The following is a 13,228-nucleotide window of genomic DNA, read 5'->3' as shown; positions in this document are numbered from 1 at the left end:
TGTTTATTTTGGATGCAACATGGAATGTATTATATTATATGTATGTTTGTTTATTATTATGTGACTGATGCTTGACTATTTATATTATGCTTCCACTTATTTATTATTATTTGTGTGTTTATTGATTAATAAACATGAGGCGATGGTAATTACACCTTAATCCAGAATTCCTGATTTGATGTGTGACAGTTACTGCTTGAATCTGAGCTACTCTAACTGAAGAGAATAATTATGAATTTACCATTGAGAAAATTTAAGATGCAATTGAGGACTCCTCTCAACTTCCCAATTGAACTTTGTTCTATTAGAGATTCTTCCTTTTTCGTAACAAAAAAAATGTTTGATCCAATTTCTTCCAAATTTGCTGCGATACACCCCACTTATAAGACATTAGATCCCAAATACATCAATATAATAACTTAAAGGAAGAAAAATTTCTCTTTCTTTTCTCTCTCAATTCAGATGTAAATTAAAGAGTATATTTGTTAATTTAATTTTTGAAATAATTAAATAAATAAATGGAATAAAAATAAGAATGTTAAACTTTTATGGAGATAGTGAATATTATATTGTTTTCATTAGACACATAATTAACTATTTTAAAAGTTCATACATGCACACTAATTTATAATATCATATTTATTTTTCTAAATTTCAAAAACTCACAATTTATTCAATATGTTATGTTTTATTTAAAAATCATTTTAAATTTATAAAATTCTCATTTTATACTTTATTAATATATATATATATATAGAGAGAGAGAGAGAGAGATGCGCTATGGTGCATTGTAATGCATAGGCACTCTTGTGCATTGGACCATAAATCATCGATTCAAAGTCCAAACGACCGATCCAAACCGTTCATCTTGTTCTCCATAGTAATATGTGCTTGGAGACCAAATTTTACATTTTTTGGAATTTTTTTACTATTTATTAAGCCACTTTGAAAATCGCTAATCTGATGGTCCAGAAATTTTTACTGTTTTTTTACTGGTCACCCAGATTTTCAATAAATCTAAAAAAATTCCAAAAAATGTAAAATTTGGTCTCCAAGCACATATTAATATGGAGAATAAGATGAACGGCTTGAATCGGTCATTTGAACTTTGAATCGATAATTTATGGTCCAATGCACAAGGGGCCTATGCATTGCAATGCACCATAGCCCATCTCTCTCTCTCTCTATATATATATATGTGTGTGTGTGTGCGCGCGCGCGCGTATGTGTGTATCTGTGTGTGCGTGCGTATGGAGGTTGACTAATATATCAACATTGTCACAAAACATTTCAGTGGGTTTTACAATTTAGAATTTAAAATAGTTGATATGAAATATTCAACATGTTCTCAATATTAAAATATACTTAGGACCAAATTTTTTCGGATTTTTGTAAATGGTTGTTTTAATATGGTAAAAGAAAAAAGAAAAATCCGATAACAGTGATTTTAAAAAATTTAGGAATAAAAGTGTAAAATTTATTCTCCTAGCACACTTTAATATGGAGAACACGTTAAGCACTTCAGATCGACTATTTGAACTTCGAAATCACAAAAATTCACTTGATATATTGCAATGCAAGGGCAAAAGAAACCCTCGAAGGCTCTAGCAGTATAAGAGATGCCAATGAGGTGCGAACTTGTAATTATTGTCATAAAAAAAGGGCCACAACATGAGGAAGTGTCCAAAGGTAATTATTAATTCAATTGCATGATTAAATTACTGTTTAATTCTTTGTACTTGTTTAAATGATAATTATTATCTTATTTACTAATTGTAAAAAGAAGAGGACGAAAAGACAAGTAAAGGAGAAGAGGTAATTTCTATACAAAATGACAAGCATAAAAAGAAAGAACCAATTTCCATATAATATGCGAGTGAAGACGAATCTGAGTTTGACTGAAGATCATGAAAATGCCGCAGATGAAATTGCATACGAATCTGATTATGGGAAAGAAGAAGACCTGTTTTGAGGGCATAGCATACAAATCCACTATTATGTGATTGTTAGAAACAATAGGGTTTGTTGTGTAAATGTCACAATACCCCCTCTGATGCAGTTTTTGGTGCAGTTTTATAGACCAATGAATTTATTAGTGTTATAGACCAAGAGAGTAAACAATGATATATATGCATCTATTTTATTAATAATGTTTCATTTTCTGTGATATATACTGTTCTCTTTTGTTATCTACAAGCTGAAATTTCTACAATTTATGCAAGACTTGCTAGTCTATGAGAAACAGTAGGGTTGAGCATGAATTTTGTAATTCTGTGATTTTCAGAAACAATAGGGTTCATTATGTAAATTTCACAATAACGCTCACATATAATTCAGTTTGACAATAGAGATTCTGTGATATATGATTGTGTGATATATTGTCAACAGAGATTTGGTGCAGCGTGAGACTGCGTGACATATAATGCCTTTTCCAACAAAAAAAAAAATTGGCTATTACCGCCTTTTCATGTGGATACAGATTAAGTGACCATGTGCTTAACATAAAAGAAACAGTAAGACCTGCTGCTTAAAACATAAAACCAGTGAAGTACTTGGTGAGAAAAACATAAAGAAGCAAGCATAAACAAAAACATAAAAAAAAAAAAATCAAATGAGTGAAGAGTAAATAATAGTAGTAGTGAAACAGTAAAGAAGTAAGCATTAGGATTTTTAAAAGGATATTAAAACTACAGGAATCATATAGCATCCAAGGTGTATTTTTCATGTTTCAGAAAAGGGTATGCATGGAATTTCTCATACTGTGGGGCTTGCATGATATTTACAGATTCTATGAATATGCATCAAGTTGAAGAAATTTTCTCATACTGTATAAATAATTCAATTCTGAGATATAAATCTGCCACCACTTCTCTGCCATGCTAATTCAAAGAGAAAAATAAAAGCATCAACCATGGATAAATAAAAAAAAAGCATTCAAAGAGCAAAATAAAAGAAGCAAAGTAAAATTAAACATTCAACTACCAAGTCACAACCATGGATATATATATAAGCACCAACTACAAAGTTATTGCATCAAAAACTAACATCACCTAGATAAAAGCATCACATGCTATTTAAATTACAACATAATTAGAAAACCAATTATAAAAAGTCCTACTAGTTTCTTATACATCATATTCATGTTTTCTTCAAATAGCCGACAATAATGCATAGACATCTCCGGCAAATAGGGTTTGTAGGAGTCAAACCATATTTGCCGGAGATGTCTACGCGTAACCGTTGGCTATTTGAAAAAAAAATGAAAATGATGTATAGAAACTAGTAGGATTATTTATAATTGGTTTTCTAATTATGTTGTTTCTTAACTAGAGAATGGGACAGTAGCACAGTTGGCTAGAAAAAAGTCCTAGGACTGTTGGATACCCAAAGGTCGAGAGTTCGAGCGCTCCGCTCACTATTTAAAAAAAAAAAAAAAAACAGACATCTCCTGCAAATAAACCATGTAAAAAGAGTCTTAATTCATGCTTAATCAATGTGTACAAACAAATATATGACCTTAAAAGAGTTGAAGTCATAGATACATAATTAGGCTATCTTAATTAATCTGTATACTTCTTTACTTAATTTTCTCTCTTTATTCATGCTTTCACCCTTTCTAGCAAAGTAGGAAATTAACATCCAGTGAGGACAAAATTCTCAAAGCATAATGAAATACCCTCCAATGCTTAATACTTTATTGTTGATTTTGCTATATGTTGACAATTAACTCTATTTGAAAACAAACAACAGCAATTGTCAAAAGTTTGTCGAATTCCAAAACTACAACTAGAGTACGGATATCAATATCAACATGAAAAATTGTGAATTTAAGACTTCAAGTTTGAATTTTACAATGTCTTAAACAGAGGTTTAATAATTCTGATATTAACCTACTCATCCAATCTAAATACAGAGTACAGTAGGTTGTATAGACAGTTCATTGAGAACCTCTCTTCAGGGAGACCAACTAAACCCAGTCAATCAAATCAAAGTTTAAATTATTGGGCCTCAAACTAATAGGATTTCTTTGGTACTTTTTACAGAAGCTAGTAACATATAGGTCTGATTCATGCATGTAGAATGACAAAAGGGTAAACAGCTAGAGTAAATTCAAATCTGATACTCGGAATTTCAACAGTTCTTCACAATACCCTCGGAATTTCAAACAAGCGCAACAAGTCAAGGTTCAAATCGGGATTTTATCACACAAACGGAAGAGCTAATCAAGTCTCATTCTACGCACCACCGAGAATCAAGGGTTGAAGGACTCAGCCCCTGAGAGAGATAGAGAGAAGAGGAGGGAGCATACCGGAGGAGGTGCTGGAGAGAGATGAGGGCTGGGGGGGAGAGGATGGCGGCGAGCCGACAGAGAGAACAGCTCTGTCGTCGAGAGAAAATCGCACAGCTTAAATAGAGAGAGGGGGGAAGGGAGGAATGCGATATCTCAACTTTTGCGTGACCGACGTGTCCGGTGCCTATTCGGGTGATGTGGGGGAGTTTATGCTTTGAGATTCGTGCAGAACGTATTTAAACGGTTAGGATTTTCCATAAAGTCACGCAAAGTTTGAGATATCTCAGAGGATACGAATTCGGAAGGGAAGCGCTGACAGAGAGAAAATCGCACAGCTTGACTGATGGAGGCGCTGGAGATAGACCTAACGGAGCGACATTTTTCAAATTTTCCGTTCCGTTATATTATAATCAGCGACTTCATATGATTTGATGAAACGCGAAATTTAAAAGCGAATCAGATGGTTAAAAAGGTGGTCAAGCGGTTTTAAACCATATACAAGGTCAAACGGATAGGTCTACTACACCCATATCCACTGTTGCAATTTTTTACAACAATTCGTCAAAAAATAAAATGCAGGAATGGATCGAGTAATAACAAAGGAGTAAAACTAGGGTGCTGAAGTTCACCAAAGTGTTTAGTGAGCTTAACTTCAAAATATATTATATCGGTTTCAAACAATAAGTCTAAATCATTGGAAGACCTACAAGTTCGGTGATTTGAGAAAATATATTGGTTAAGTTTAGATGGATCATCATTGTCTGCCTTGTTCTATGCGAAGGAATGTTATCTTGGTTGAGTGACAATTCAATTGATTGGGTTTGCTCCGTATGTTTAAATTTGTATTGATATCACCTTGTTTAAAGTCTAAACAGTCGATCTAAATCGTTCAATATAATCTCCATATTAAAATATATTTGGAGATTAAATTTTTCATTTTTTGAAACTTTTAACTTTTTTTAAGATATATAGAAAATTATTGTTTTTTTTATGATTTAAAATCTTCTGAATGTTTTTCTATTATTTAAAAAATATAGTAAACTTCTTTTACAAAAAAAAAAAAATTATTTCCAAGCATGTTTTATCTCGTAGCACATTTTTTTGGGTATATTGTGCATTTATGTTACATGTCAGATTTTATTCCGTCCAATTTAGTTGTGCAGTCACAGTCAATTTAGTAAGAAAAAATTATATATATACCCATCGTCACTTCTCCTTTAAATATTTCCTCATCAAAATTTGAAAATTAATTACCCCCCCCCTTTAAACTCAATCAATTTATTAATATTTCCATTTCTTAATTTAATTACTGAAAATGCAGTTTAATAATAGTAAAAAATCACATTCATAGTTTTTCTTTATTCAGAACGCTGCATCAATAGAACAAAAGTTAAAAACAAGCAAATCCAACATAACACATTACAGCAATGAAACATATCAAAAAGAGAAGAAAAAAAATACTTAACTTCAGTCTCACTTGTTACAATTTTCAAATTAATAGCTTAATCATTCTCGGTTTCCTCTTTTTCACTGATCCTAACAAATTTGGGGTAATGTTTTTAACAGATCAGTATTACCTTCATGCAGCGCACGGACTATAGAAGTAAAACGTTGCTGCATGTAGTTAATGCGCTGCATGAAGCTAAAACCGATCTGTTCAAATATTTACCCCAAATTTGGAGTTGCTTCCATTCCCATCAAACTCCTACAGAAAATTGTTTTTCAAGTGTCAAAAAATTGTGTTTTTATCCCCCACTGTAACTTTATTTAGTATTTTATTAGTTGTAAATTTTTTATTTGTCAAATAATATTATTTGTAGAAATGGTTTAAACAGCGATTATAGTGATATAAAGGGAAGTTTAAAAAAAATAAGCGATTGCACTAAGTAGCTAGTTATAGCGCTGATAGCTAGCTATATATCGCCCATAGCTAGCTATTTAGAAACTACAGCGTAGCTATAGCTAGCTATTTAGAAACTGATTTATAATAACATTTGAAAAAGTATTTTTATTGTTTTTCCAATTACCAGACACGGTATTTCTTGTTTTTCAATCTACATTTCAATTTTCGAATGACCATGCAGTTTACTGATCTGTTAAAATCATTACCAATGTGAATGAGGTTACTTGTAACTATTTTCCTGTTGAGTACAAAATTACCAGCATTTAATCTAGAAAAGAAAATTCTAGATTGACATTAACAAAGGTTCCAAGAACAAAATATAAAGAAAGCAATATAGATTCAGTTATTTTCTCATTACCCATGTAATGACTTCACTAAATCACTTCAATTATTTGCAAAGTGCATATTACATAATATTGGCCCCACTAGTCATACAAATATACAATAAACAAAATAAAATAAAAACTAATAAAAAATAGAAAACGGATTTATTAGTTATTTTTAACTACTAGCAATAGCATTAGCTAGGCTATTTGCCATGTTAAAATATATACAAGGAAAAGGACTATCAGAGAAGAACAAAACAAATAATTAATTTCTCAATTAAGTTGGATATAAAAAGATCATTGGTCTCATGACAGTCTTACAAGTACCGGGATGGTGTAAATGATCTTTTGATGAGATCTGTAATAGTCAGTTTAAGGACAAATGTCATATGTTGTAAAACAAAACAGAGAGCATTTACATCTGCCATTGCTTTGTGTGCCGACCCCTCCGGAACTACATTACAAAATGTAACTAGATCGTTTAGTTTGTGATTGCCCTTTTCCAATTTAGTCCCTGGTACAACAACAAGAGTTTAGTCGTGATCAATGCACAATGTGGTACTGATCCTGTACCAAACTTATATTAAATCAAATGATTGAGGCTATGGTACTATGCATAGCGCAGATTGATCTGTACTACGGATCAATATTTTTGTTTTCAGAGTCCAAATAGTCGATCTGAACCATTCAGCGTGATAGATAAAAATTCACTTGATCTAAAGATTCTAGACTATTTAAAAATACTGATATTCTAGAAAAATAGTAAAAAGATTTAAAAAAATGTAAAATTTAGTTTGCAAGTACATTTTCATATGAAGATTATGCTAAACGGTTCATATCAACTACTTGGACTTTCAAATTAGAGATATTGATCTGTAGTATGGACCAATATGCGCTATGCATAGTACCATAGCCTCACTCAAATCAAATTATGGTTTCTTCACTAATTTTGCTTTAGCAGGGACATGCAATTTCCATTATTCAGTTTCCACAAGACTACTGTGTGTCTGTGAGAGAGAAATTTGAATCAAAAGTGTGTGTGTGTGTGTGAGTGAGAGAGAGAGAGAGAGAGAGAGGTCTACCATCCGGATGGCGAAGTTGTCGTGCAAAAGGAAGACTGTCAAGAAGGAGCCAGTCATTGGGGATTTGGTTACCATTCTGTTCGAAGGCTCTTACCAGAAAAGGAAAGTCAAAGCAATGTCCATTATGGGCCACCAGCAACACCAGCTTGCTATCCATTCGACGACTCTTGACCCACTTTAACAGCATCCTATAATTACGTGATTGATTAATCCATAGCCATCTTATAGATTTGGAAAGGTACTAAAATTTGAAATGTTTTGAGTTCTCTTAGGCTCAAGTTAAGCTAGTCTGAAGACAACTGAAAATAAAAATTGTAAAATATAATCACTCTCAACCAATTTAAAAGCAAAAATACCTTGGCACATTGGACTTGGTCAGAATTTGATTTGTTTTATGATTCTTCAGTGGTAACTCAGGATTGACAAGCGTATGAAACGTACTATCTGGCCCTCCTTTCAAATCCCTGATTGCAATTTCAGTTATTTGGTCCTTTTTGCTATTCACCCCTGTGGTACCTAAATCAAGTACCAGAATTGTTGCTGTCTGGTCGATTGTACCACCCCCGTGCTTCTTATCTTGGTAAAGATGTATCGTATCACTATACTGGTAACTTATCTTGGGCTCTTTCAGAGAGAAGCGCGTGATTGTCTCAGGCAATCTGCGTGCAACCTCACAGTAGGTGCTTAAGGGAGACACTATGCATTGGCTGGAGATAAATTTGTCGGAGTAGATTCCAAGGAGTCTAACGTTTGCTCCGATCACGAGGCAGTTCCTCAGGTGACGGGAATTCCTGAAAAAAATGAATGACATTTTGTGTTTTGTGGTTACGGTAAATCCGCTTCAACAGTCGATTTGGTAATTTCTTTCTCTTTTGTAGATGGACTTTATTACCCTGAAATTAGAGATAGAGTCGAATTAGTGCGAGCCTGATAAAACAGTGACATGATAACATCGCCAAATCAGTAATGGTATGGTTAACAGTACACAAATATAATAGTTCTTATCGTTTTTTAACCTTGTACCCTTTTGTTTAATTTCCTAACATAATTTGAAAATTCGACAGTTTAAATCAACAGGTAAACATTCACAGTTGATGGCAAGGCAAACCAAGGTTTGGTCTAAATTATGAGAAAACAAAAAAATCTAATGAAAATCGCGTAATAAACTTAGAATCGATTAGACAAAATTACAATTGCACCAAAACAGTTGATCTCAGATGAAACATCACAAAACAAAGAGATGAGAACCACCTATACCACAAAAACAGTTGATATCTTTAGAGAAAGTACTGAGATGGAAGAGGAACAACAGAATTTTTCTAATTTGAGAAAAGAAAAGGCAATGGCGGTTGGGATCTGGAATCTTGTTTGTCAAAATACAATTTCTCGATATCTTTAGAAAATTAAGACCCCCTTCTTTATAGTTGAAATTCAGCAGTAACAGTCGAACCTTTTGTATTCTGGCAGCTCTAGCAATTCCCCATCTTCTCTCCTTAACCCCCATAATTTTTATGGCATTAATAGAGCCTTCACAATTAGTGAAGGCAATAAAGAGATTGGAGAGAATGCCAAGCAAAGTATATGCTCCGAAGAGAGAGTGGCTGTGCATGTGCTCCATCCTTTCTCAGTTTCGTAAGAAGAATGCTTCTATGCACAGAAGGGAAATAGTTTCCAATTCCAACTTGTAACGGAAACTCCGTCGCTTTCCAATCCTCCATTTTAGTGGCTACTGGAGGCTTCCATTATTATATATATGATATTATGATCCCATTTGGCCATTCAGTTCGAACTTCATATCTTTTCTGATCAAATTTAAGCTTGAATTCCAATCCTGAATTTCTTTTAAGATCACATTCTGAACAAATATCAGCTGGAAACATTTATAAATAAACATATTTTTGCACACTTAATTCATCACGTTTATAGTCTATAGAATACCGTATGTTGTTATTTTATATAGTATAATTGTATATTGAAGGAATAGATACATGAAGGGAGGGTATGCATTTTTCTTTTCTCTTTTATATAAAACCCGTAGGTAGGGAGGGACATTTTCCTCTTTTGTTTTTTTTTTTTGTTTTATTGATGATTGAATATTTTACAGGTAACGTCAAAGCTCTTTATGTAAGTATCTGAATTGTGAGTTTAAATAAAGAAATATTCAAATGAGAAAGAATTTTTTTTTTGGTTGTAAGCCCTTAGGCGATTTCATTTAACATCAGAGAAAATTACAAACTTGTTCCAGCAGCGTAGGTATTCCTATTACACAAAGATAGTAGTATCATATACACTGAAATACTTGTAAAATCTCTTACTGCTAAAAATTAAAGAGAAGATAGAAAGTAAAACCAGTAGTTACGAAATGTTCAGTTCGCGCCATATTAGCAAGACAATTGGCCCATTCATTTTCTTCTCTTTATATGCAAACGTAGCAGTCGAGCGAGTGTGACTACACCATGTCAACACCGCCTAGAAGAATGCGCACCTGAGAGGCACTGAATCAGACCGGACCAGGACAGTCAGCAGATCGGACCAGGATAGTCACCACTTCAGCCAAGGAGGCACTGGATCAAACCGGATAGGGAACTGAATCAACCGGACCAGGACAGTCACCACTCAGCCGAGAAGGCACTGAATCAAACCAGGCCGAGAGCTGAGTCAATCGGACCAGAACAGTCACCTCACAGGAGACCACCACAGTGGAAAGAGACAGAAGGAGAGGAGGAGGGGAGGAAGGAGGAAGAAGAAAACACATCATTTTCTTATCCACACACAAAAGTAAATAGTTGGGCCCAAAATTCGTGGTCCATTTCTTATCTGAGAAAATGTTCTTAAATAATATATTGGGCCGACAGGAAGTAGGCCCAAAATTCGTGTCTTTTTTTCATTTATTATTTTTACAAAGAAAAGGAAAGGAAGGGGTCCACATTGCGGGGACTCGATCAGACGTGGGTCCATCTGATTTGGATTTCTCGAAATGGATCAAGTGGTCCCTTCGATCTTTTAAGTCTTCAACTTTTAAAGCCACTTGTCTCCGATAAATTTCAAACTAGACAATGGCTCCAATGTGTCTCATCAGAAAATCAACGGTCTTGATTTATCTGGAAGCAGCCAATTTTTTTTTTTTTTTTCTGATACAATCAAAATAAACCCTAATAATACACTAAATACATAAGACTGTGCCGCTATGAATTCCTGCAAAATAAATTTGGACAAAATTAAGCTCAAAATTTCTAACTTTAAATATTTATAAGAAAATCTCCAATTAAAATTTTAAATCTAGTATCTCTCACTCTTTTTTTTTGAATAAATATTGGAAGTTAAGCCATCCAACATTTTAATAATATAGGGAATTTTTCAATTCGAGTTTCCAACACGCAATCTCCTCCCCAGAAAATATAAAATTTCCAAATCTATTGTATTAGAAAATTCACATCATCTCCAGCACTGCACATATTGCAGCACAAATCAGACCTTATATATTGCATCAAGATTCGTGTTATAAACTATCATTCATTAATCATGGCTCCACCATTTTTTACTGGATCCGTATGATAAATTAAAAAGGTTTATTATATATCAAATTTTCCTTCTTTGAAAAAAATGAAATCTAATTTGAAAAAAAAAATCAATCTGACGACTTGCGTAAACATTAGGCGTTGTACTTGTATGCCATCATCACAATATGAGCATCATTTAATATTGCATAAAAAAAAATTAAATATGAATCATTGTAAAAAAATTCTTACTCATTTGATAAACAATAAAATATGTGTTAAATTTTATTAGTTTTCCTATTACATTATGCATAAAGTACAAACCATATTTCAAGAGTTGGATTCCAAATATTAAATTGTTTAAATCAGGAGCGGAGGCAGAGATTTATTGAATAGGGGTAAAAAAAATGGTGAATAAGAGAGATAATATAAAATAAGAAGTGTCACTGTCACATGTGAGTTTTTTATTTTTCTTTTTACTAAAAAAAGTTCTAAAATGCTAGAAATCTCTCAAATTATATACAAATCATTATTTCTTAAAAAGAATGGAGATCAATAGTATAAATTTTTAGGAAAAAAAAATGAGAATCAATTTTTTATACGTGTAGTATTTTACTATAAATTATAGAACAAAAGTCTACTTCAGTACTAATTTAAAAAAAAAAATGAGGATTAATCGATTTCATTCTATACTAATGCCTCCGTCCCGATTTTTTTATTTTTATCCAAAATTTAAATTAAATTTTAAAAATTAACCGAACCGGTTGGTAAATTATAAAACTACCCAAACCGCTAAACGGTTAACCGGACCCTAGGTTCGGTTAACGGTTTAGCGGACCAAGGGTTCGGTTAACCGTTTAGCGGACCAAGGGTTTGGGTCCGGTTAACGGTTAACCGGATTCGTTGGTTCGCTGAACCGTTAACCGAACCCAATTTTTTTTTTTTTTTTTTTTTTTTTTAAAACAGAAAATTTTAAATTTTTTTATTTTTCTATTGAAAATATACATGAAAATTCGTATTTAGATTTATTAACCGGAAATATGGTTTTGGTCCGGTTATCCAATAACCGGTTTTTTTTTTTTTTTTTTTTTTTTTAAACTCGTTTTTTTATAACCATATTTATATGCATATGTATATACAGTTACCAATTTATTTTACTTTTTTTTTACTTTTTTTGAAATTATAAAATTATTTATTCTGTATCATGGTTAATTTTCAGATTTAATTTACAAATTTTATTCGTAAATTTGATAGATATAAATACGATGTTTATTTTTGTAAATCGTATTTAATTGAGATTCATTGTTTTGGAGATTTTTTAAATGTATCTTTTGGAGATGCATTGCAAAACAATAATCTTGTATAGTGGAAATGGGAGATGCAAAGCAAAACCATGCATCTTTAGTTGTTTACGGATCTTATACAACTGGGTTGGATATTTTTTTGCTCCAAATTAATCACAACCATTCAAAGAACCATTTTTTCTCAAGAATCCTTTTTTAATTTTTTCGAATTTGATGGTTCATGATTAGTGTTTTTCGGATTTGATGGTTCATGATCAGTGTGCACCATTTTTATACTTCTGGATTGTACATAATCCATTTTTGGTTCAAATGGAGGCAATGGACATGTCCATTACTTTAGGAATGGAGGGGTCTATGAACCGGTTCAACCTAAATAGACTTGGTCCATACCTTACTCATGAACTGCGAAAAAAGAGAACTTTTTTTGCTCCCACCGGGGCTTGAACCCATGTCACTTGGGTGGGAGCCAAGTACACTAACCGCTATACTAGATTAACTTTCTTGTTACCATCTTGATTCTTGTTTATTATATATACGACTTGTATAAATTTTCTAGTCTATATATTTTCAATGTTTCTTGTATAGTGAATAATTTTTTTTTTAATGTAAACTATATATATTCTGTCGGAATATTTATTTTATTAATATTCTATATAATCTATATACACTAACCCTAAACCCTAAACACTATATATTCTATATAATCTACATATACATATAAAATAAAATTCGTATTTAGATTTATCAAATTTACACAAAAAAAATTTGTAAATCAAATCTGAAATTTAAAATTATAGAAAAATATACATACACATATACATATGC

General features: G+C 32.4%; 1 protein-coding gene across 1 annotated transcript; it reads right to left on the bottom strand.

The window, feature by feature from the left end:
• Positions 1–6,451: 6,451 nt before the first annotated feature.
• Positions 6,452–9,257, bottom strand: LOC144555303 (exonuclease DPD1, chloroplastic/mitochondrial-like). Its single transcript, XM_078303589.1, has 4 exons — positions 9,053–9,257; positions 7,947–8,495; positions 7,603–7,790; positions 6,452–7,034 (listed from the first exon to the last, which is right to left on the bottom strand). Exons 2-4 carry the CDS (start codon positions 8,411–8,413, stop codon positions 6,838–6,840), a joined length of 852 nt encoding a protein of 283 aa, XP_078159715.1. The 5' UTR covers positions 8,414–8,495; positions 9,053–9,257; the 3' UTR covers positions 6,452–6,837.
• Positions 9,258–13,228: the final 3,971 nt, after the last annotated feature.

This window comes from Carex rostrata, chromosome 6 (genome assembly GCF_964058835.1).
Source record: "Carex rostrata chromosome 6, lpCarRost1.2, whole genome shotgun sequence".
NCBI lineage: Eukaryota > Viridiplantae > Streptophyta > Magnoliopsida > Poales > Cyperaceae > Carex > Carex rostrata.
This window is presented reverse-complemented; position numbering and strand designations above follow the sequence as displayed.